This window comes from Pistacia vera, unplaced genomic scaffold (genome assembly GCF_008641045.1).
Source record: "Pistacia vera cultivar Batoury unplaced genomic scaffold, PisVer_v2 Contig142, whole genome shotgun sequence".
In the NCBI taxonomy this organism is placed as follows: domain Eukaryota; kingdom Viridiplantae; phylum Streptophyta; class Magnoliopsida; order Sapindales; family Anacardiaceae; genus Pistacia; species Pistacia vera.
This window is the reverse complement of record NW_022195489.1, coordinates 551,562-572,404: the sequence shown is the minus strand read 5'-3', so window position 1 is coordinate 572,404 and position 20,843 is coordinate 551,562. Positions and strand designations below refer to the sequence as shown.

At 35.4% G+C, this 20,843-nt stretch overlaps 3 protein-coding genes across 3 annotated transcripts; 1 reads left to right on the top strand and 2 right to left on the bottom strand.

Moving 5' to 3' along the window:
- Positions 1–102: 102 nt before the first annotated feature.
- Positions 103–1,052, top strand: LOC116123463 (BAG family molecular chaperone regulator 2-like). Its single transcript, XM_031409240.1, has 2 exons — positions 103–424; positions 540–1,052. The coding sequence occupies exons 1-2, from the start codon at positions 151–153 to the stop codon at positions 767–769; spliced, it is 504 nt and encodes a 167-aa protein (XP_031265100.1). The 5' UTR covers positions 103–150; the 3' UTR covers positions 770–1,052.
- A 12,950-nt stretch (positions 1,053–14,002) lies between these two features.
- Positions 14,003–15,445, bottom strand: LOC116123462 (class I heat shock protein-like). Its single transcript, XM_031409239.1, has one exon. It carries the CDS (start codon positions 14,532–14,534, stop codon positions 14,118–14,120), a length of 417 nt encoding a protein of 138 aa, XP_031265099.1. The 5' UTR covers positions 14,535–15,445; the 3' UTR covers positions 14,003–14,117.
- A 304-nt stretch (positions 15,446–15,749) lies between these two features.
- LOC116123446 (zinc finger protein CONSTANS-LIKE 6-like) lies at positions 15,750–18,788 on the bottom strand. Its single transcript, XM_031409223.1, has 3 exons — positions 17,893–18,788; positions 16,515–16,736; positions 15,750–15,972 (listed from the first exon to the last, which is right to left on the bottom strand). The coding sequence occupies exons 1-3, from the start codon at positions 18,733–18,735 to the stop codon at positions 15,943–15,945; spliced, it is 1,095 nt and encodes a 364-aa protein (XP_031265083.1). The 5' UTR covers positions 18,736–18,788; the 3' UTR covers positions 15,750–15,942.
- Positions 18,789–20,843: the final 2,055 nt, after the last annotated feature.

The following is a 20,843-nucleotide window of genomic DNA, read 5'->3' as shown; positions in this document are numbered from 1 at the left end:
CATTTTTTTCTATTTTATTCAAACCTCCCACTATTATATAACTACGTAGTCCCCACCCCTTCTTCTTCCCTTTACTAGAGAGTTTTGAAAAATAGAGAGCTTGTTAAGAAGAGAATAGAAAGTTTTCAACTAGAACTAAGGGAGACAAAGATGATCAAGTTGAGGTCAAAAAGGTTCTGCAGAGGAAGTTTTAAGCTCGGGGGCGGTAGCAGCAATAGTAGCAACAATATTAAAGCAGCTTCAACTGCAACTAGTCCAAAAGAGTATGGAGGTATTAGTGAAATCAAATGGGAACTTAGGCCTGGTGGAATGCTAGTTCAAAAGAGAGAAAGTGGAGACAGTGTAGGAGAAGGCACCATCACTCTAAGAGTCTCAACTGTTTCTAAGTGGCATGATATCTCCATTGAAGCAACGTCAACTTTCGGTAAGCTCTCATGTTCGTTTCATCCCTTGAAAGTTTAATTAATTTTATGCAGAAGTTTCTTAAAACTGTTTGATATGGACCGACTGAATTTTTGCTCTGAATCTTATTTTTTCAGGGGAACTAAAGATGATACTGTCATTGGTAACAAGTTTGGAACCAAGAGAGCAAAGGCTGTTGTTCAAAGGGAAAGAGAGAGAAGATAATGAATATTTACACATGGTTGGTGTTAAAGACAAGGACAAGATGCTACTGCTACAAGATCCAGCTATCAAGGAGATGAAGCTTCATGGATTGAGAGGAAGAAGCCAACCCATGGGTACTGCTTATCGTACCATTAGTGTATGATTAACACTAATTAAAAAAAAAAAGAAAAAAAAGAAAAAAAACCCTCATTGGTACATCTTCACTAACCACCAAATGAAGTTGCTAAAACATTATGGTGAATGGATTCTTCTTGTTCAATTGGTAATTAGATAGGGCTTAATTAATTTAAGTTGTATTATTAATGTATCAGACAGACGGGGGCAAGTTATTGTGTGTTAGCTGATGCAAGTCCTAGTCATTTTGCCTAGTTTACTATGTTTATAAAAATGTTGATTCCTGATCATGTAATGTAAATTAATTAATGTCTAATCAATGGTTTGTTTTCTCTCATATATATGTTAACACATGCACGACTGCACGCGAACAAGAAAAAAAAACAAAAAAAATCAGAAAGCAGTACACCTAAAGTGAGGACATTTTAATGAGTGAGACCTGACTTTTAGTGTCGGTTCTCAAATTTAGAATACTTCAGACAAAAGCGAGTTGCATATATAAAGTGATAATGTATAATGATATTACTCCCAATCATAAATGAAAGGAAGCTTCAAATGCTTGAACTCATTTGTATCGATACACATAAAGCAGATAAATATTTACCTGGGTTTTGCAAATAGACTGGTAGTAATTTGACCCAACCTTTTGTGTTGTAAAAGGATCCGGTTTGCGCAAAGGTAACTTCAGAATAATCTGTGAAATTCCAGCTCGTGGCAATTTCTTTTGGCAACCCAATTGAGCATAATAAAAACTAATAACTTAGCTAATAATCAATCAATCGCTGGCCGACATATTCAAGATGCAAAATCACCTGATAAATTGTAAGGTTCAAGAATTACCCAGCTAAATCAGTCGTGGCCCGCATTGGGGATGCAAGAGTGCCGGATTGATTGTAATGTTTTAGGAATATTTCTTTCGATACAGAGGAAGTTCCTCGATAAATGCTGAACAAATTAATTCAACTAGTAATAAAACCATATTTTCCAAGGTTGATTTGTCCTGGATTCTTTCCCTCAAATTAAGCCGGCTGCCATGGGCTTCGAAAGGATAGCACTACAAATGTGAAGCTCATTTTCATTATGGAATTTCACCCTTTTTAATTGGCAAGATCTTCACATAATTAAAAAATGTTAGGATCCCACATTGAAAGGGAAAAGGATGGGCATGTGAGTTATAAAGACTTGGACACCCTCTCTTGACAAGCCAGTTTTCCAAGGAGAGTTCTACCTAAGCTCATGAAAGACTCATGACCTAACCCAAATTATTGAGTTATTAAAGTGGGTTCCTATCAATTGATATCAGAGCATGATCCTACGCACGCGTGGCATGCTAACCTTGAGCTCGGGCTACTACCCAAGAAAAGGAGATCCGCGAAGTCACCCAAAGGGTAAAGAGATCGACGTGGAGCCCACGTAGTAGGGCCCAATGGGTCCTTCGAGGGGTCGAGAAGGAGAGTTGTTGACAAACTTCTAGGCGAAATAAGACCCAGAAGGAGAGCAGTAAAGGCCGATGAGGGCAGGGTAGCCAATGAGGGCGGACGCTCTCTGGAAAGAAGACTAACGAGGGCGTTAGGTCTCGAAGCGTAAGGGAATGTTAGGATCCAACATTGAAAGGAAAAAAGGTGGGCATGTGGGTTATAAAGGCTTGCGCGCCCTCCCTTAGTAAGTCGGTTTTCCAAAGAGAGTTTTACCCTTAGCCCAACCCATGACCCAACCCAAATTGTTGAGTTGTTGGGGTGGGCTCCTATCACAAGATCTTCACATAATTCAATGAAATGGAGCCATAAAATCTTAACAAAAGAATCATGAGATCATGAGAACTTAATCGATGAATTCAACAGAACATGTGAAAACACCCACAAGGCAATTTAAATAGTCAAATACCCAAATTAGTGTGACTATGCTCTTACTTAAAGGCGAGTTAATAAATTGTCTGCTTCTACCTCAAGCCAACCCTCTAACTGTGAAGCTCCTCAAAACAAACCGATGAAATCATTCATGATGAAAGGATAGAAGTCTTAATTCAAAAAATTGAACAATTCTTCATATAGAAAGACAAAAATATATAATATATTTTTGCACAATATAGAGATTTGAGATAGAAGTTATATACAATTGTATTTCAGTAGCATAATCATTGTAAGATCTCTTGCAAGTTGTATATATAACAAGGGTAATACCAGGTACACATGAAGCTTCAATATAATATCGGTATATTAATCACTGATTTGTGAAGATATAGTAATACTTTAACATAACATGAAATGAGAATATAGTAATGCTTCCAACATAATATGATAATACATGATTACCATCCAAAGATTATAACAAGTAACATAACAATGCAACCATTTGCTTAAAGAAAAACAAAATATAATTTCATATGAATGGTTGTTGGTTGATAAGCATTCTATTAATACATTTATTGGGACAATATAAGAAAGAGATTATAGCACCATACTAAGTGAGGCAAAATAACAGTTCTGTATATATATCAAGAGTGCTACAATGTCAACATGGAACTTTTATATAACTGTCAAACCATGTACAAGGCAACAACTTAATAATAGAATACAGTAATGCTTGCACACAATATGGCAAATTTTGATTACCGTAAAAGTCATCCAAAGGATCAAAGGCAACAAGCAACTTAAATAACCGATCAGTTGCTTAAACAACTAAAACACGACGGTGGCTAGTCGCTAAGCATTCTTATGTTTTTAGAGGCAATCATCAATTATAGCAAAGCAGCAAAGAAATCTTGGATCTTACTCCAAGATATTTCAAGGCAAATCAAGTCGAAAGAGGTTAGACACCAAAACACATGACTGAGGCTAGTGAAGCAGAAAAAATATTATTCCAGAGTAAAAAGAACCTGATAGTTGAAATTCTTCCATAAATGCAACTAGGCAATAATATGTACTGAATCAATTCAACTTCCACATAACCTGCAACCAAGATACATCACAAGATAGAGATTGTATGAAGGATCGCGGAAGTTATTTGAGGTAGGCTTCTGAGTCTCTATCACTAAATGCAACCAAATCTCTGGCGTCAAATAGGACAGCTTACCACTTTGTGGGTAAGCTGTATTACACTGATGATTCTGGAAACTCTACGGTCGATGGGTTCGTTAGCGGGGTATGCTCCACTGTTTAGGACAGATGCGTGAACAGTCCCAAAGTAAAGCGTTTAGAGACCCAAAAGCTCATGTACTAAATATGTTCTCATATATCAGGCAAAATTTCAACATATTTTAAAGAAACTAACAGATTTCAAAATAAAATATTAGAATTTGAAAACAATAGGATATTCAAACGAACTTTGAAATATAAAAAAAATCTTTATACAATACAAGAAAATTTTGATGTGTAATATAATATCATTTCTACTTGCACTAACTCAGTCAAAGCTCAAAAAACGCATTTCATTCATAATCAGAAAAATCACATGAAAGCTTAAAAGAAGAATATATAATGACAAAATATACATGGCAAATTTTTAGCTTAAATAGGCACGAAAAAAAAAATGAGTGTAAAAAAAAAAAAAAAACAAAATATCTGCAGAAGGGTTATATACAGACTTGCTCAATATGTCGATGAATGATGAATCGTATATGAAAGAGTAGAAATAGAAACAATTATTAAGCAATAGCATAAGATGTGAAGTTCTGCTAAAAAAGAAAAAAAAAGAAATCATAACTTTATGATCGAAAAGGAGAGATTAACTGTGACACATATAAACTACGATATAAAACGTCCTGAACATGACATTGCTTTTTTATTGTCATATCATATCAGTCGCATTAATTAATTGACCTTTTTACTTTCCACCTTTTAATCACATGTGTCACACAATTGTACCAAAGCAATAAGTGGTGGAATTATTCAAAATTAAAAGAAAGAGTAATAAGTATGAAACATCAAGTTCAAAATAACACTAATGACCCATTATCCAAAGCAACTGCATGCTCATTCATGAATGAGTTTTGTTTCCGTAATAGACCCTTCTTAACACAGTTTAAGGCGGCTTGCAGAGAAAAACTATGTAAATCAACTGTAATAAAGCAAAACGTCTTAGTTTTAACTAGCATAAAAATTTATGCAACCTTTTTAATGATTCTCGCAAACCCACCCCCGTAACAGAGTATAGTCAAACCAAAAATATTTCACTTTGAATATGGTAAACACAATAATGAAATTCAAAATTCAAATTGAAAAATCAAACATAGTATAAGCAATTCCGACCCTGAAAAGTCAAATTGAAAATCAAAATCATAGGATCAGCGTCAGGCCTGATTTAAGCAATTAGGGTTTTTTTTCCTTTAGGGAAAAAAAACTCTGAAATTTGAAAATTACAATCCTTTTTTATTTACATCAATTTGCATCATAAAACTTAGGACACTTACTAAAGATTCTCGCAAACCCACCGATAAACACAGCGATAGATCAAATCAAAAAATATATGATTTCAAATTCAAATTGAAAACTAAACACTAGATAAGCAACTCTGGCCTTGAAATGAGAAAAATTGAAAATCAAGATCGATAGGGTCACGTTAGGGTCAATTCCAGGAATTATGGTTTTCCCCATTCAGGAAAAACACTCCGAATTCGAAATACTCATATTAAAAAATTCTCGTTAATTTGCGTTGAATTTGCTATACAAAATTGGCAATTTTACTAATGGTTCCCGCAAACCCACCCCATAAACGGAGTGAGACCAAACCAAAAATATATCAATTGATGGTATACAAGAATATATAATTCAGAATTAAAATTGAAAACCAAACACTATAAAAGAATTCAGTCCTTCCAAAGAAAAAACCTGAAAATCAAGTTTATTAGGGTTGGGTCCAATTTCAGAATTAGGTTTTTTTAACTTTCTGGAAAGAAAACACCAAAGTCAATAGATAACTGAATAAACAATCCTTAATCTCAAACGAAAAAATCAAAAACGCATAAAAATCCAACCAGGAACAATCGACAGATTTCTCCAAATAAAAATCATTGGAATCGAAAACCACCCCGATGTTACTCCTTAAGAAAACATTGAACTTCAATGTCGGAGAAATCACCTAGTGTTCCGGCGTCTTGAGAGGCTTTGAAAGGAAGTTGGCGCCATTTCCGTTGCTCCTCGAGGGACTTTGAAAAAAGAATTGGCGGGTTGGGACTAGAGATGCAATGCCCGGCCGATCTTTCGGGTACCCGCCCGGCCCGGCCCGAAAGGGGCGGGCTTTACCCGAGGTTGGCGGGCTTGGGCTTGGGCCTGGCTTGATTTTAAGGCCCGACCTCGGTACGGGCCGACATGGGTATATCTTTAGGCCCGGCCGGCCCGGCCCGTCTTGAAAATTTTAGTATTAATTTTACTAATTTACCCTTATACTATATATTTATTACAATATTATCCTCTATATATATTAATATATATATATATATATCCATTTCTCAAACCTAACCTCCATTTTCATCCCATATTAAGGTTTAACATGTTAAAATTGTCTTTAATGATTTACATGGGTTTGTTCAACTGTTAAATGGGAAATTTCAACCATGAATACGACCAGGTATTATGCCCGGGAAACGGAAGGCATGGGGCTGAAAATTTTTATAGCAACTCAAGAATAATATAAGTGTTTTGTGGTGAGCTGCATCGGGAACGGGGCGGTATGTGATGAGCGTGGTAGGAATGTGGACTTGTGATGGCGGACATAGACTCATCAGAATACTATGTTACAAAGAGCCATGAGGTTCGTAGAACAATTAAAGAAGAGAGGATGATAAGCAAAAAGGGTTGAAAATCTTATTGAATATTGGTAAGCTGAATAACGCAGTTAATTACCAAGGCGTGGAGTATGAGTGGCCGCGCTGAAAGGGGGTTCGATTAACAAAACCCGCGTGCCTGGGGCTTGGGCTTTGCCGTAAGGTGCGGATACCCGTGTAGGGCTGGTCGTCGGGCCGGAAGCTTGGTGCCTGTGTCATTAGAGTCTAGAGGGAGAGCTTGGAGCCTGTGCAAGGGGTACCCAGCCCAGGCCCGCCGCCGTGGGCCCTCACTCTATGTGGTACCTAATTTATATGGAAAAAAACGTTTACTGAAACCCTGATCTACTTCTAGTACGTATCAAATCAATGATAATAGCAAAAAGCAATGCAGTTTCATAAATTGTGTATCAAGACTTGCAAACAATTAGATCAACAAATAAGATCCTGTAGAGAAAGAGAGCGTTTGGGGCCGTGTTGGGAGCTATAGTATGTTTGTCTAAGCCCATTTGACGTTTTATTTCAACACGAGTGAGAGTAGGGTTGGAAGTATCAAGTGAATTTTCGGTCAATATTAGAACTTATATTAGACCCAAGCGCTGAGTTGAGTGGAACATAACACAGTAGTAATAACAGAAACAAACACAAAGACAAAATGCAAGGTTATTGAGTCAAACCTCATATAGTACATTGATGTCAGAAGATAATTACAAAGAAATGGTGAGTAGATATGATATGATGGATGTGGATGTCGAATCGTGGAAATAAGTGCTAAGAAGGGTAGGTTATCGTATAGGCGTTTGATCCAGGGTAACATATGGCGCCTCAAATAACAGTAGGGGGGCCAATAAGTTACGAATTGTTATGTACAGCGAAGAAAGAAACAATAGGAATCCAAATACCCGTATGCTGATTCCATGAGACTAGGGCATTAAATCAGGCAAAGAGCGCAAGCCTAAGAGTCGTTATGCATGTTAGATGCTTCAAGACCGCAATATATAAGAGATGGGGGGGTGGGTATAGGGGTGGTGACGTAGGGGATGGGGGGGTGGTATAGGAGATGATAGGCTTACATACGGGTATCGGGTATATAGAGGGTATGTATACGAATAGTATAGATAGAAATAATAAGAACAAATGTAACTGTATATGAAAAATTTGTGGGCCTTGTGGTGCATGACATGCTACTTGATGGTAGAATATTATTGACAAGAGCAAACGCGGACCCAAAAAAAGGAAGCACGACTTAAAACAACGAGGTACAATAAAGGGAATGGCAAACAGAGCACAATCAATTTCCTTAAGTAAAAAATAATTAAAATAAACTCAACCCGTCTTCTTCACATCTCAAATGCGCGGTCTATCCGCTGTGTTAATAAGTGCGTAAGGTCACAAGTATCATAAATGGATGTATAGGAAGGGGTCACACACCAGGCAACAAAGCCAGGTGCCCGGACGAAAGCCATTCACTTCATGTCCTTCCTGGCATATTCCAGGCAGCCTGACCGCTCTGAAGGAGAACTTGCCAACACGATGAACGGGGACGACTCAACCTGTGCCACTTATCGGTTTCTAATCAATCTTGTTCAGACTGTCCGGGGTGCTCCGCCGCTAATAGGGGTCGCACCTCGGCCTGAGGGCATCGTGTGTGGAGCTTCAACTACTTCGGACGGGGGCCCTTTCTGGTGAGCCCTGGTAGATCGGCTGGTGAACACGCAACGTGGGAGCTTGACGTGGGTTCCTTCACCATACACGTATATGGTAGTTTTGGAGAGGTGACTGGACATTGGTTTAACCAGTGAGAGGAAGATCAATGGCTTCATCACCACGCATTTAGTATAAGCGACATATGAAGTTACGATCGATTAAACTTGTGTTTGTACGCAAATGGAATTTATTGATAACTATGTTATTGGGTTTAATGGTAGGGTAATAATAGGAATCAAGGTGGTGATGAGCTGGGAAATTTCTCGGTCTGAGGGGTCTTTTCATTGTAAGATTTCTGGGGGTTATGTTGGAAAGAGAATTGGTGTTCTAAGACCTTCGGTGGTTAGTTGGAATGTTCACAACGGTTAAGTATTCCTTGAGTTGATGAAGGTCGGGAAGTTACATGGTATTTTATATTATTTATATGTACTAGGTTTATGAGGATCAGTTGAATCCAGAAGTTAGATTAAATGCTGATTTGAGGTCTCATCGTGATTAGTTTTTTTGTTGTTTTTTTCTATTTACGACCTGGGTGTGGACATCATTGCATCGTATGTGGAGCATTACGTACGCGAACAATGACACTACAACTGGATGGCAAGGGTAGGGATAGAACCGTATTCAGAAGGTCGACCCCGGAAACCGATACTATGGCGGGTAGCATTTCGGTTGCAATTTTTGTGAACCCAGGCTCTCTAGTGGGCGGCTCGCGGGTTGGACGCAGTGATGGGCCTTGCGATGTCATGGAACCCGGGAAGGGAGAGGAGGCGGGGGGGGAGAGAGGAGGGGAGAGAAGGAAGGGGAGAAGAAACCAACCGCAACAAGTGTGAAAAAGTACGGTACCCTGGTTGGTGGAACCTGTAGGGTACCACAGTTTGGCTCCACCGTGTGGGGAACCATTGGTTGTTAAGAAACACTATTTAGGGAGGAGGAGGGGAAGAACCTTATTTTGAAACTCTGGTTTTTGGGAAACCTTGTTTAAACCTATGTGTGGTTGAACCTAGACTATATGAATATTTGTGAAATGTAATAATTAGTGGGGGGAGTTTCTTTATAGGTTACATAGGGAAAAAGGAATGAAAAATATAAAAAAGCCGTTCAATTTTAAACTAACCTAAATTAATAATATCCGAACCAATTAACTTATGACATATAAGAAAGTAACACAGTATTAAGGGAATTAATGGGTAATATGAAGGTAATATCCCTTGATATTAAAAAGGTATTAATATACAATTAGGGTGAATAGAATTGGAAGGTTCACTGGATCACAATTACACGGGTTACAGTTTAATGTGACTGTAAAGAATTATTTGATGTGAATAAAAGTAGTCAGGTGTTTGACATTGGGAAAATAGGTGAATTTAAAAGTATTGACTGGGAGCGGTCAATGTGGACAAGGCAAGTTCGTGAAGTATAGGTCATATAAGACATTAGTAGAAGTTCAAATAATGGTATATAGTTCTAACAATAGATAGAATAAACTAATACTAGTTATTAGGTGTAGAATATGGGGTACGTTATCAGAGTCAGACGATGTGTTAACAGGAATGTCTAACATTACATTAGTAGTGTTAAATACTGTAATTTAGAAAGAAGGGTTCAATTACAGAGGAAGGGATTGTTGTAAACAGGGTGATAGTGGTGTATGAGGAGGGAGGGGTTACTAGTATGAGATTAAAATTAGAGACGCACAGATAATTGTATCCTACTGTCAAATGGTGCAAGGTAATTGAACAGACAGGTATGCTGGAAGGGAGTTTAAATTTCGTAGAAGAGGCATATTATACATTCATAATAATACTATATCCGGTGGAAAATATGTAGAATATAACATTCATAGGGCAGCATAGACGTGGGGTATGATGACAAGGGTGAAAATTAGAACGTATAAGAAGAACTTCCCAGTCCTTAATAAACAATTGTTGAATTATAAGAAACAATTCGGGAATAAAACTAAGTTGACACGTGGTTAAAAAGTTGTACCTACAATTCGCGATAAGTATAGCAATACCACTTTGTAGTAATGTTATACTTAACTAAGTAATTCAGACTATACGCATGTACATTAGAAGTATGAGGATGATACATTAATGGTGAAACATTACATCAGTAATAATTACACTTAAGGTGTGACAATCTAAGTGACGATTATATATAAATGATATAGATATGAATTCAGTAATTGTTACTACATAACAATTAGCATAATCCGTTAATATACATGATTAATTTAATGGGAATTAGAAACATATGACATTAATAGAGTTAATAGCACGATGGATGTAAAAAAGGGCATTGGTAAAAATTAACATTATAAAGGGTTATGTGTTGTACTCTGTGTGATAAGAGTTATAAATATTCTATTATGATACACATGAATTATAGTAATATGAATAAGAACGACTTAAGCAATATAATGTACTCGTAATTCATTGTAAGATAGGTTTCATTAAACATGTGTACCGGCGGTCATTATATTGATAAAATATCTACTTGTATTAAATTAGGATAACATTATGTCACAATTCACATTATATGATGATCACGATTAAAGTTACTTACTTATGTAGTAATACTGTGTGGTAGATCAGATGAGTTCACAGTTAATTAGTTATAAATTTATAACATCACATTATAAACATTAGTAATTTACTACATTATTATTTATTACATTACTTAATTAAATGATTAAAAATTTAATTAATTATAATATAACATTAAAAATTTATAATCTGATTACTTAATTCACTATAACATTACACTATAGTATGATCATATAATTAATTAATAACATTACATAATTAAATTATTACTTGATTGATTATGAGTTATGATATTATGTTTTAAACATTAGTAATTACTTGATGAAGGAACATCCATGCTTAATTTGGAGCATTAGACATGGGTCATGTACTCATGTTATGCTTTTTGGGTTGTTTTGTAGTTTTATAATTGTAGTGATTGAAATGGGAGAATAAAAAAACTTGGTGATAGTTTCTAACTTTCTATATTGTTGTTTGTTTAAATGATTTTGGTGAAGTTATTTTATGTGAATTGTGATGAATAATTGTTTGTGTTTTGGTTTTGATTGACGAATTGTATGTGAATTGTGATGAATTGATTGAATTCAAGTGTTGATTAGAGATTACAGGTTATGAGTTACATTGGACATAAATGAATGAATAATCAAAATTTGTTAGGGGTGTATTTGTAAACTTATAAGGTGTTTTTGTTATTTTTTAAACTAATAGGAGGGTAATTGACTTTTTATAGGGTACCCCAGAAAGGAACCGGAACCTGCATTTTAGGTTCCGGTTCCTTGAATCGAAGAACCTGCACTGTATGGTTCTGGTTTCGGTTCCTTTTTTTGGGAACCTGCAATGCGCAGTTCCGGTTTTGGTTCCTCAAAAAAATGTAAGGTACCCGAAACCGCTCACTCCTAACTAACACGAATGAAAAGACAAGTCATATTTGAAGGCAGAAGGATACAGAGAGCCCATAGACCCGGGACCGATACTATGCGGGTAGATTTCGGTTCCAATTTTTTGGAACCGCTCACTGTGCGGCTCCGGTTCCGATTCTTGCATGTAAAGGAACCGAAACCAGACATGTAAAAAGGGTACCCTGTTTGGAACCTGTAGGGGACCCGTTTGGAACCTGTTTGGAACCTGTTTTGGAACCTATTTGGAACCTATTTTGAAACCGTTTTTGGAACCTGTTTAGAACCTATTTTGGAACCTAGACTATAATGAAATATTTGTGAAATGTAAATATTGGGGGTTTCTATTATTTTACATATAAAAAAATTTAAAATAGAAAAAGTTAAATTTTTAAAATAACCTAATTAAATAAATATCGAATACAATATACTTATACATATAAAATTACACCATATTAAAAATTTTAATATATTATAATACATTAATATAAAGTTTTAATTAATTAAGTGAATAATTGGAATTATGATCCAATAAAAGTGTTTTACATTTTTAATGTTATTAAAAGAATTATTTTTGAATAAAATAGTATGTTTGATTGGGTAATAATATATTTAGTTATTTACTTCAATTATCAAGTTCTAAGTATATCTATAATAAATTAGTAATTAATTAATTATATATGATAAATTGATAAACATATAAATTTAATTATTAGTTAAATATCATACTTAATTAATTATAACATTACATTATAGTTAAATGATTATTTAATTAATTATAATTTATAACATTAGTTATTGATTTATAGTATAATTAATTATAGCATTACATTAATTGTTACTACTTAATAATTGACTTATAAGTTTAATATAATTAATAGTTAATTATTTGACTTATATTAGAAATTTAATTAATTATAGCATTACTTTATATATTTATATTATAATTACCTAGTCATTAAACATTTAAAATTATAAATAGATAAACTTAATTAAATGATTAAAAATTTAATTAATTATAATATTACTTAAAATTTTATAGTATGGTTACTTACTATTAATTCACTATAACATTACATTATATTAATTATATAATTAATTATAACATTACATAATTAAATAATTACTTATGATTATGACATTATATTATAAATATTAGTAATTACTAATTTACTACATAACATTAGCATAATACTTAATAAATGATTAGAAATTTAATTAATTATAACATTACTTATAATTTATAGTACGATTATGTAATTAATTGTAACATTACATATATTAAATGATTACTTAATTAATTATAATATTCTATTTATACAAATTAATTATAATTATATTAAAGACTTATATATAATTACTTAATTCATTGTAATATTTCAATTATAACATTATTACATTATAGTTAAATAATTACTTAATTAAATTATAACATTATTACATTACATTCTTAAATTATTTGTGGAAATAACTTCAATTAATATTTAAAAACCATTTCTAAAATTAAAAATATAAAAAAATTTGAAATTTATTAATATTTAAAAATAAACATTATTAAAAAAGGCGGGCTTGGGCCGGGCCTGCGGTTATAAAAAACCCGTCGGGCCGGGCTTGGGCTTTGCCTATCATACCCGTAGCGGGCTCGGGCCGAGCTTGGGCCTGTGTCATGAGGTCGGGCTTGGGCCTGGGCCAAGGGGTACCCGGCCCAGGCCCGGCCCATTGCCATCACTAGTTGGGACCTAATTTATAGGGAGAAAAAACGTTTAACGGAAGAACTATCTAATATCTATAACGTCAAAAAAACGTAGGCAAAAACGCGTTTTCATTAAAATTTAAAATTCAAAATTAATAACAAATAAATACTGTAAGATTGGGGCATTGGGCTAGTATGTTTGGGCTAAGCCCATTTGACGTTTTATTTCAACAACTATTTTAAGTAAAATAATTTTCTCAAATATAAACATTATATTACCAAAGAACTGTTTTATGAACTAAACAGTATTACAAAAAAAAAAAAAAAAATTATTATCAAACCATTATTATGTTACTGAGATTTAAAATAAATTTTAGATATTTATATTTGCTCAATCTAAACATTAAATTTGTTTTAAATATTATTTCCATAATAATTGGCTTCTAAAAATGACATTTGGACAATAAGTACGAAGTTTTTATCATAAGAAAAAAAATAAAAAACTATATCAAATACCCTTATTTCATTTATGGCATTAATCACAAAGACCAAGCATAAAATTAATTCATTTATTGGCTTCAATACCCAAAAAAAGATATATATATATATATATAGAATAAATAAAAATTATTATACTTTATTAATTTGTACCTTGCATGGACATGGTACTGATGGTAGAATATTATTACAGAGAAAAACCCAAAAAAAGGAAATCACACTTAGAACAAACATATTTATAATTTCAAACAAGCACACAATATTTCATTATAATTTTCTCAACCCTTGATTTCTTCAATCTCAATCACTTTCTTCTCTGGTTTCTTCACTTCTTGTTTAGGAATGGTCACCACAAGCACTCCATTTTCCATTGACGCCTTCACTTCATCCGTCTTGGCATTTTCAGGCAGCCTGAACCTTCTAAGAAACTTGCCACGACAACGCTCAACTCTATGCCACTTATCGTTTTTATCATCTTTTTCGACGTTCCTCTCCCCGCTTATTTGCAGCACTCTGCCTTCATCGACTTCAACTTTCACCTCCTCTTTCTTGAGCCCTGGGAGATCGGCTGTGAACACGTGGGCTTCTGGGGTCTCCTTCCAATCCGTTGGAGTGTTGAGGACTGGACATTGGTTAACCATTGAGAGGAAGGGATCAAATGGTTCATCACCAAGCAGTTTAGGGATAAGCGACATGATGAATGTTAATGATCGATGAAACTTGTGTTGTACGAAAATGGAATTTATTGATAATATGTTTTGGTGTTTAATGGTATGTATATATAAGAAACAAGGGGTGATTCTTGAAATTTCTCGGGGCTTCTTTTCATTGTAACTGTGATTTGGAAAGAGGAATGTGGTGTGTTCTAAGACCTTCGGTTAGGTGGAATTGTTCAACGTTTGATAATATCATTGATTGATTGAATATGAAGTTACATGGTATTTTATATTTTTATATTACTAGTTTATGAGAGTTCCAGAAGAGTATAGATTAAATGCTTTTGAGTCATCATCTTTATTTTTGTTTTTTTTTCCTGGGTTGTGAATCATTATCATATTGACATTACTACAGAACAGTAGAACACTAACACGAATGAAAAGACAAGTAATATTTGAAGGCAGAAGGATACAGAGAGCCCATTGTTCACCCTGCAGACTTTAATTGTAGAGGCCCATGCATGATATATGAATATTTCTCTCTCTCTCTCTCTCTCTCTCTCTCTCTCTTAGGACTTCGGTTTTTATTAATTGCAGGCAGCATTATCATTAATTGGGTAAATATATACCAACATTAATTCATGATGCATGGTTTTGATGATCAATCTTATCATCTGATAAATTAATTACCATGAAGAAGTAAATGCTCAAGAAGACCTGAAATTTCTTGATTCATTAATTATGATTGATGAACATTAAAACAAGTGATTCTCATCAAATCAGCCATTTGTTTTAAAATTACTTTTATTCAAATTCCAGCACCTCCACTATATCAACATCTTAGTTTCTCTCCAAAATTTTCTCAACTTCTCTACTTGGTTTCTATTTTCTAATACTAGAACTTCTCCTTTTTTTTTTTTTCCTCAATCTGATGTTAGTTCTGATGGTGATTATGTTTTTGCATAGAGAGCACAAGCTGCAAAACTGAACATAACCAAATCGATTCTGTATGAAGATTCCTTGTGCTCTTTTTTTCTTCAGCCACTGAAAATTTCTGATAGAAAATATCTAAAGATTAACTTCGTTCTCTCTTCGCCATAACCACAGAACAATGTAGTAAGAGAACTATCTATCTTAACACTTAAACAGCATTCTGCAACTCGTAACTTGTAGTATATTATCTAATCTGTCTATTATTACAAAGTTGGCACTTCTTCTCATTAATTTACACCAGTACCTCCACAGTAGTTTATATCATTTGTTTTTTTTTTTTATTTCTTTCTTTCATATTGGGTGGGAACAAAACTATGCTTATGCTATTTGACATGCATGCATAATCGAACAAATGAGAAAGAAAGAAAGAAAGAAAGGGATAAAAGAGAAGAAAAAGTTTGTAAATAAGCCCGAGTACCACTCTCTTCTAAGCAACAACACTATATCCATATAACTACACTTCCGATCTTTTCACGAATCGACCCTGCAAAGTTTCAATTAAATTTATTTTAATTACACTTGAATATGAAATTAAAGGGTAGATATTACGGTAAAAAAACAAATAAGATCAATGACAAGATTGTACTTCAATATTTACACATGGATGACGGATTCCTTTTAGAGTATTCACATCCAGATTTCATTTGCCTTTTGCTAGAAAGTTTAAGGATGAAGAGGGATAGACAAAACCTATAAAATTCTATACACATAACTACAAAATAAAAACTAAATTGAAGGAGAATTTGTTAGCTTCTCGGAAACCTTAAAATGACTCTAAAGGAGATACTATCGAGTTAGTGGCTTTGTTGATGCAATGCAAGGGAGTCCTTAAAACTAAGGTTACAACTTACATGATCAACAATGAACTCATGATATTTCTAGCTCAACCTATATATATATATTTGACCTAACTCTACATTAGAGAAAATGCGAACATGGAAATTTGAAAATATGCAATCATACCACTGAATTCGTAATTACACAGGGATCTTGATTACTAATAAGCAAGAATGGAGCAAAGGGTACCTTCATACGAGGGCGCTTCTCAGCATTTAGCTTTCGAACTTCATATCGGATGCGCTTGATGAAAAGCCTATTTTGCCTTTTCTCCTTGTATCTCAAAACACTTGCTTCTCTATGCTCTCTGTTCCAACCTTCTTTGCCTTCTACTGAATCGCTACCGTCAATACTAGCCCTTTCAGGCACACTCCACAAATTGCCAACATTGCTCCAAGCATCCGTTGGCAGCTGGCCCAGCACAAATACACACTCAATCAATTGCCATCCAATACAATTACTCAAACATAAATCATCATCAAGCCCTTCATTGTTTTTTATCAGAAAAAAAATAAATAAAAAAATAAATTGTCATGGCATGTGTATTATATCATCTTTTCGTCATCCACCAAAATCCTCATTCCATCGTATATATGCTGTTGTCTTATGTGAAATAAGCATAATAAATTTCATCACACATACATTCACTTTTAAACAATAAGAACATAGTAATGAGGCAGATAAAAAGAGAACTAGCCGAGGGTCCGAAGACTTCCAACTATAAAATGATTTTATTGAAGAGTATATGACTTTTTCCCACCCAAATAATGGCTTAATGACACTTTCCCATCCACATACTTTTAAAATATCACTTTATCACCCAATTTTATATTCCGTTTCCAATTCCGACATCGTTGCGACCCTACACCACCACCATTCTCTTCCCCGATTATCGCTTACCAAAACCCCTTAAACCATACTCCCGTCGACTCCGCCAATCACCAACAATAGAACAATTAGGGTTTGTGCAGCCGTCCCTCCTAAGTCAAATTCTGATCAATCCTAATCACCAAAATCCAACCTTCCACAACTAAAAGACTCATCGACCTCCCCTCTCCAAAAGCTCTAACAGTCTGAAACAATTTTGTTCTTTGTTCATTGTCAGAATATAAATTTAGGTAATAAAATAATATTTTTAAAAGTAATAGGAAAGTCGTTATGCTATCATTTGGGAAGGAAAAAGTCCTTAACTCTTTATTGAATGTCTTTTATTGTATGGGGCGTTTGGATGGGATATACTACGAGCCACACTGAGTTGGGCCACAAACAGCTGGCTAAAAGTGCACTGGACCCCCAAAAGAAAGGCAAAAAGTCTCTGCCAAAAAAATTCCCACGATTTACCCCATACACTACTCAACAAAACCACTCACTAAAGTACTGATACTTACAGCAATCCAAGCATACAACCAATTTAATTATATGTTCATCATCATAATTCCAAAAAAAAAAAAAAATCAAATGCATGCATAACAGCATACCTACATACATACATCCATACACATGCATGCGTATATATTCTATAGCATTGATTGATTGATTGACGATGATGGAGTGAGATGGATCTTACAGTGGCATCGTGCAATTCAGGAACAGTTTGTGGGGACTCTCCGTCAACATAGAGGGGACCTTTATCAGACCACGCATTCAGTATCTCCTGGTAATCAAGTTTCAAATCCAATAACAATTTCTTCTTCTGCCCCTGCACCTGTTTCATACACCATGCACCTTCATCCACATCATCATGATCACGATCACGATCACGACCATGATCATCAATACAACTACTACTCATCACCTCCTCTTCCTTAACGACAATCTTATTATTCTCCACAACCTCACTGTAACTCACCCACTTCTCCTCACTGGCGTCCCTCTCTTTACACCTCATGGCCGTCCGTACGAGCCCGTAATTACTATCCCCACAACGATCTTCGCCGTACGCAAACGTCAGCGATAGCGGCGACACTGCCGGGCTCTCCTGCTCGGAGGTGGTCGAAGTGAGCAGACCGTTAAGAGTGGTGGAGCTATCTGTGGCGGTGTCGAACAGGAAGCTCGCGACAACGTTGTTATCTTCATTATCATGTTCATGCATGTGATCTTTAGTGTCTTCAACTAAGTTTTCGGGGTGAAGAGGGAAGAGAGTGAGCTGCTGATGCAGCTTGTTCGTCATCTTCGTCTTCTTCTTAGAGGTTTGCGGCTTCTTCTGAGGGCTAAGCTTCAAGTTAAGACTGAGGTATTTTGGTTTTCTCCGTTTGGTTCTGGTTTTACGAGATGGTTTTAAAGAAACGGAAGTTGAAGTAGTCGTAGTTTTAGTTGATATCCTTCTCTTCTTGTTGCCGGTGGCAGAGCGGGTGTTGGGTTTTGTAGCATGGGGAACAGGAGTGTTCTTGCGGTGGTGGTGGTGGCACATCCTCCTGTAATCAAGAGTGTGTGAGAGAGAGAAGAGAGTGAAATGTGAATTGGGAAGAGGAAAGAGGAAAGAGAAGATGGAAAGGGGTTGGGTGTTTCAGGTCTCGTACAGAGGGAGGGTGATGGAGATGGGTTACTTTTATCAGACACGTGGGATAATGATATTGGATAAAGGATTAGATTGTGTTGTTATCTGGATTTCGTTTGGGTATGGATGGGAAAGCGATGGGATTGGAAGCGGTAATTGCAATTGCTCTTGCCCCTCTCTCCCTTCAATGATATGCTATTTGCCTGCGCCCTCTGCCCTCTCGTTCTTTTATATCACTCACGTGATGCTTACACTTACACGCTCTGCCTTCCTTTTTCCAAACTCGAAAAACAAAAAACAAAAAAATCATTAAAGAATTAAAGAAAAAAAAAACCCTAATTTTAATAATGACAATTTTGTAGTTTGACTAAACCATAGTTTACAGTCTAAATCGCCGTAGACTAATGGGTTTGACTTGTACCAATTGTCACATATTGTTATTAGTAGTGGCTTGAAGAAATAATAAACAATTAAGCTGTGTGTACTTTACTACTTGTGATGATTGTGAAGCCTAATATTCAATAATACAGTGATTCTTTTTTATTATTCAATTTATATTAAGTAAAAAATGTATAATTGTATAATATTTGGGGTTTCGGTCTTTTCGCCGTGAACACTTTCTAGTTTTAGAAATCAATAATGCTACGGACTTTTTGGATTAACTTAGCACAACTCCATCAACTTTTCTTCAATATTTCTAGTACCTAATTCAGCTTAGATTTACAGCAAATTCAATATTTCTACATAAAAAATGATTATTTCAACAGATTCAAACTGATTATATTGATTAAGGATCACATACTTGATGGAAAACTTAAATGAGACTTGAAAGCCTAGATGCCAATTAATGGGATCCTTACATGTAATAGACAGAGAGAAGAAATTGGCTTTGGTGATCACTGTGAAGGTAATATTTACCTTGGAGAAGGTTGATAGAGGTTTATTTGAATACTTGATTAAAAAGGGAATCTCTTATGCTGGAATTATAAATTGCCCGTAGGAAGGAAACCTAAAGTTCAATTTTATTACCATGTCTGACGGAAGTAGCAACTTTTAAGGAAAGCTTCTAGGCTAGAGAATGGACTGTGCTCGACTTGCCAGTTAAAATCTAAAACATAGCAAAAAGAAATTAACACAAGTTTCACAATTGCAAAAACTGTGAACATTCCACACAAACCATTTCACACCTCAAGTTAACCAAAACATTTCTATTTATCAATCACACAAACTAGTCCCACCAAATTGACCAGGATTTCTCATTATCAACTCAATTCAAGAAATCCCAACACAAATAATTTTCCACCCCAACTCTATTCAACACAAATTTCAAATCCAGCACACTTCAGTAATAAACGTATTGTTAGAATTTGAGGTGGGTTTGAATTTGAGGTGGGTCTGACTCCTCACCCAATAAGGTCTTGTTTAATGGAAGGATTACCCCCTCTTATAACCCAATAGGCTTGAGCATGCCTAGTCGATGTGGGACTCCAACACTCCCTTTCACGGTCAAGCCCATATTTTGGGTTATGCCTGTTATTGGAGGTAGTTGTTGGCTCTAACTCCTCACCCGCTGGTCAAGCGCTCAGCTCAACTGAACCTGGGCTCTGATACCATGTTAGAATTTGAGGTGGGTCTGACTTCTCACCTAATAAGGCATTGTTAAATGAAAGGATTACCCCATTTTATAACCCAATAGGCTTGAGCGTGCCTAGTCGATGTGGGACTCCAACACTCCCCCTCACGGTCAAGCCCATATGTTGGGTCATGCCTGTTATTGGAGGTAGTTACTGGCTCTAACTCCTCACCCGCTGGTCAAGCGCTTAGCTCAACTAAACTTGGGCTCTAATACCATGTTAGAATTTGAGGTAGGCTTGACTCCTCACCCAATAAAGCCTTGTTGAATGGGAGGATTACCCCCTCTTATAACCCAATAGGCTTGAGCGTGTCTAGTCGATGTGGGACTCCAACACGTACTACAAAAAGACACTCTTACCACCAACCAACAAAATCTTTTCATTCAT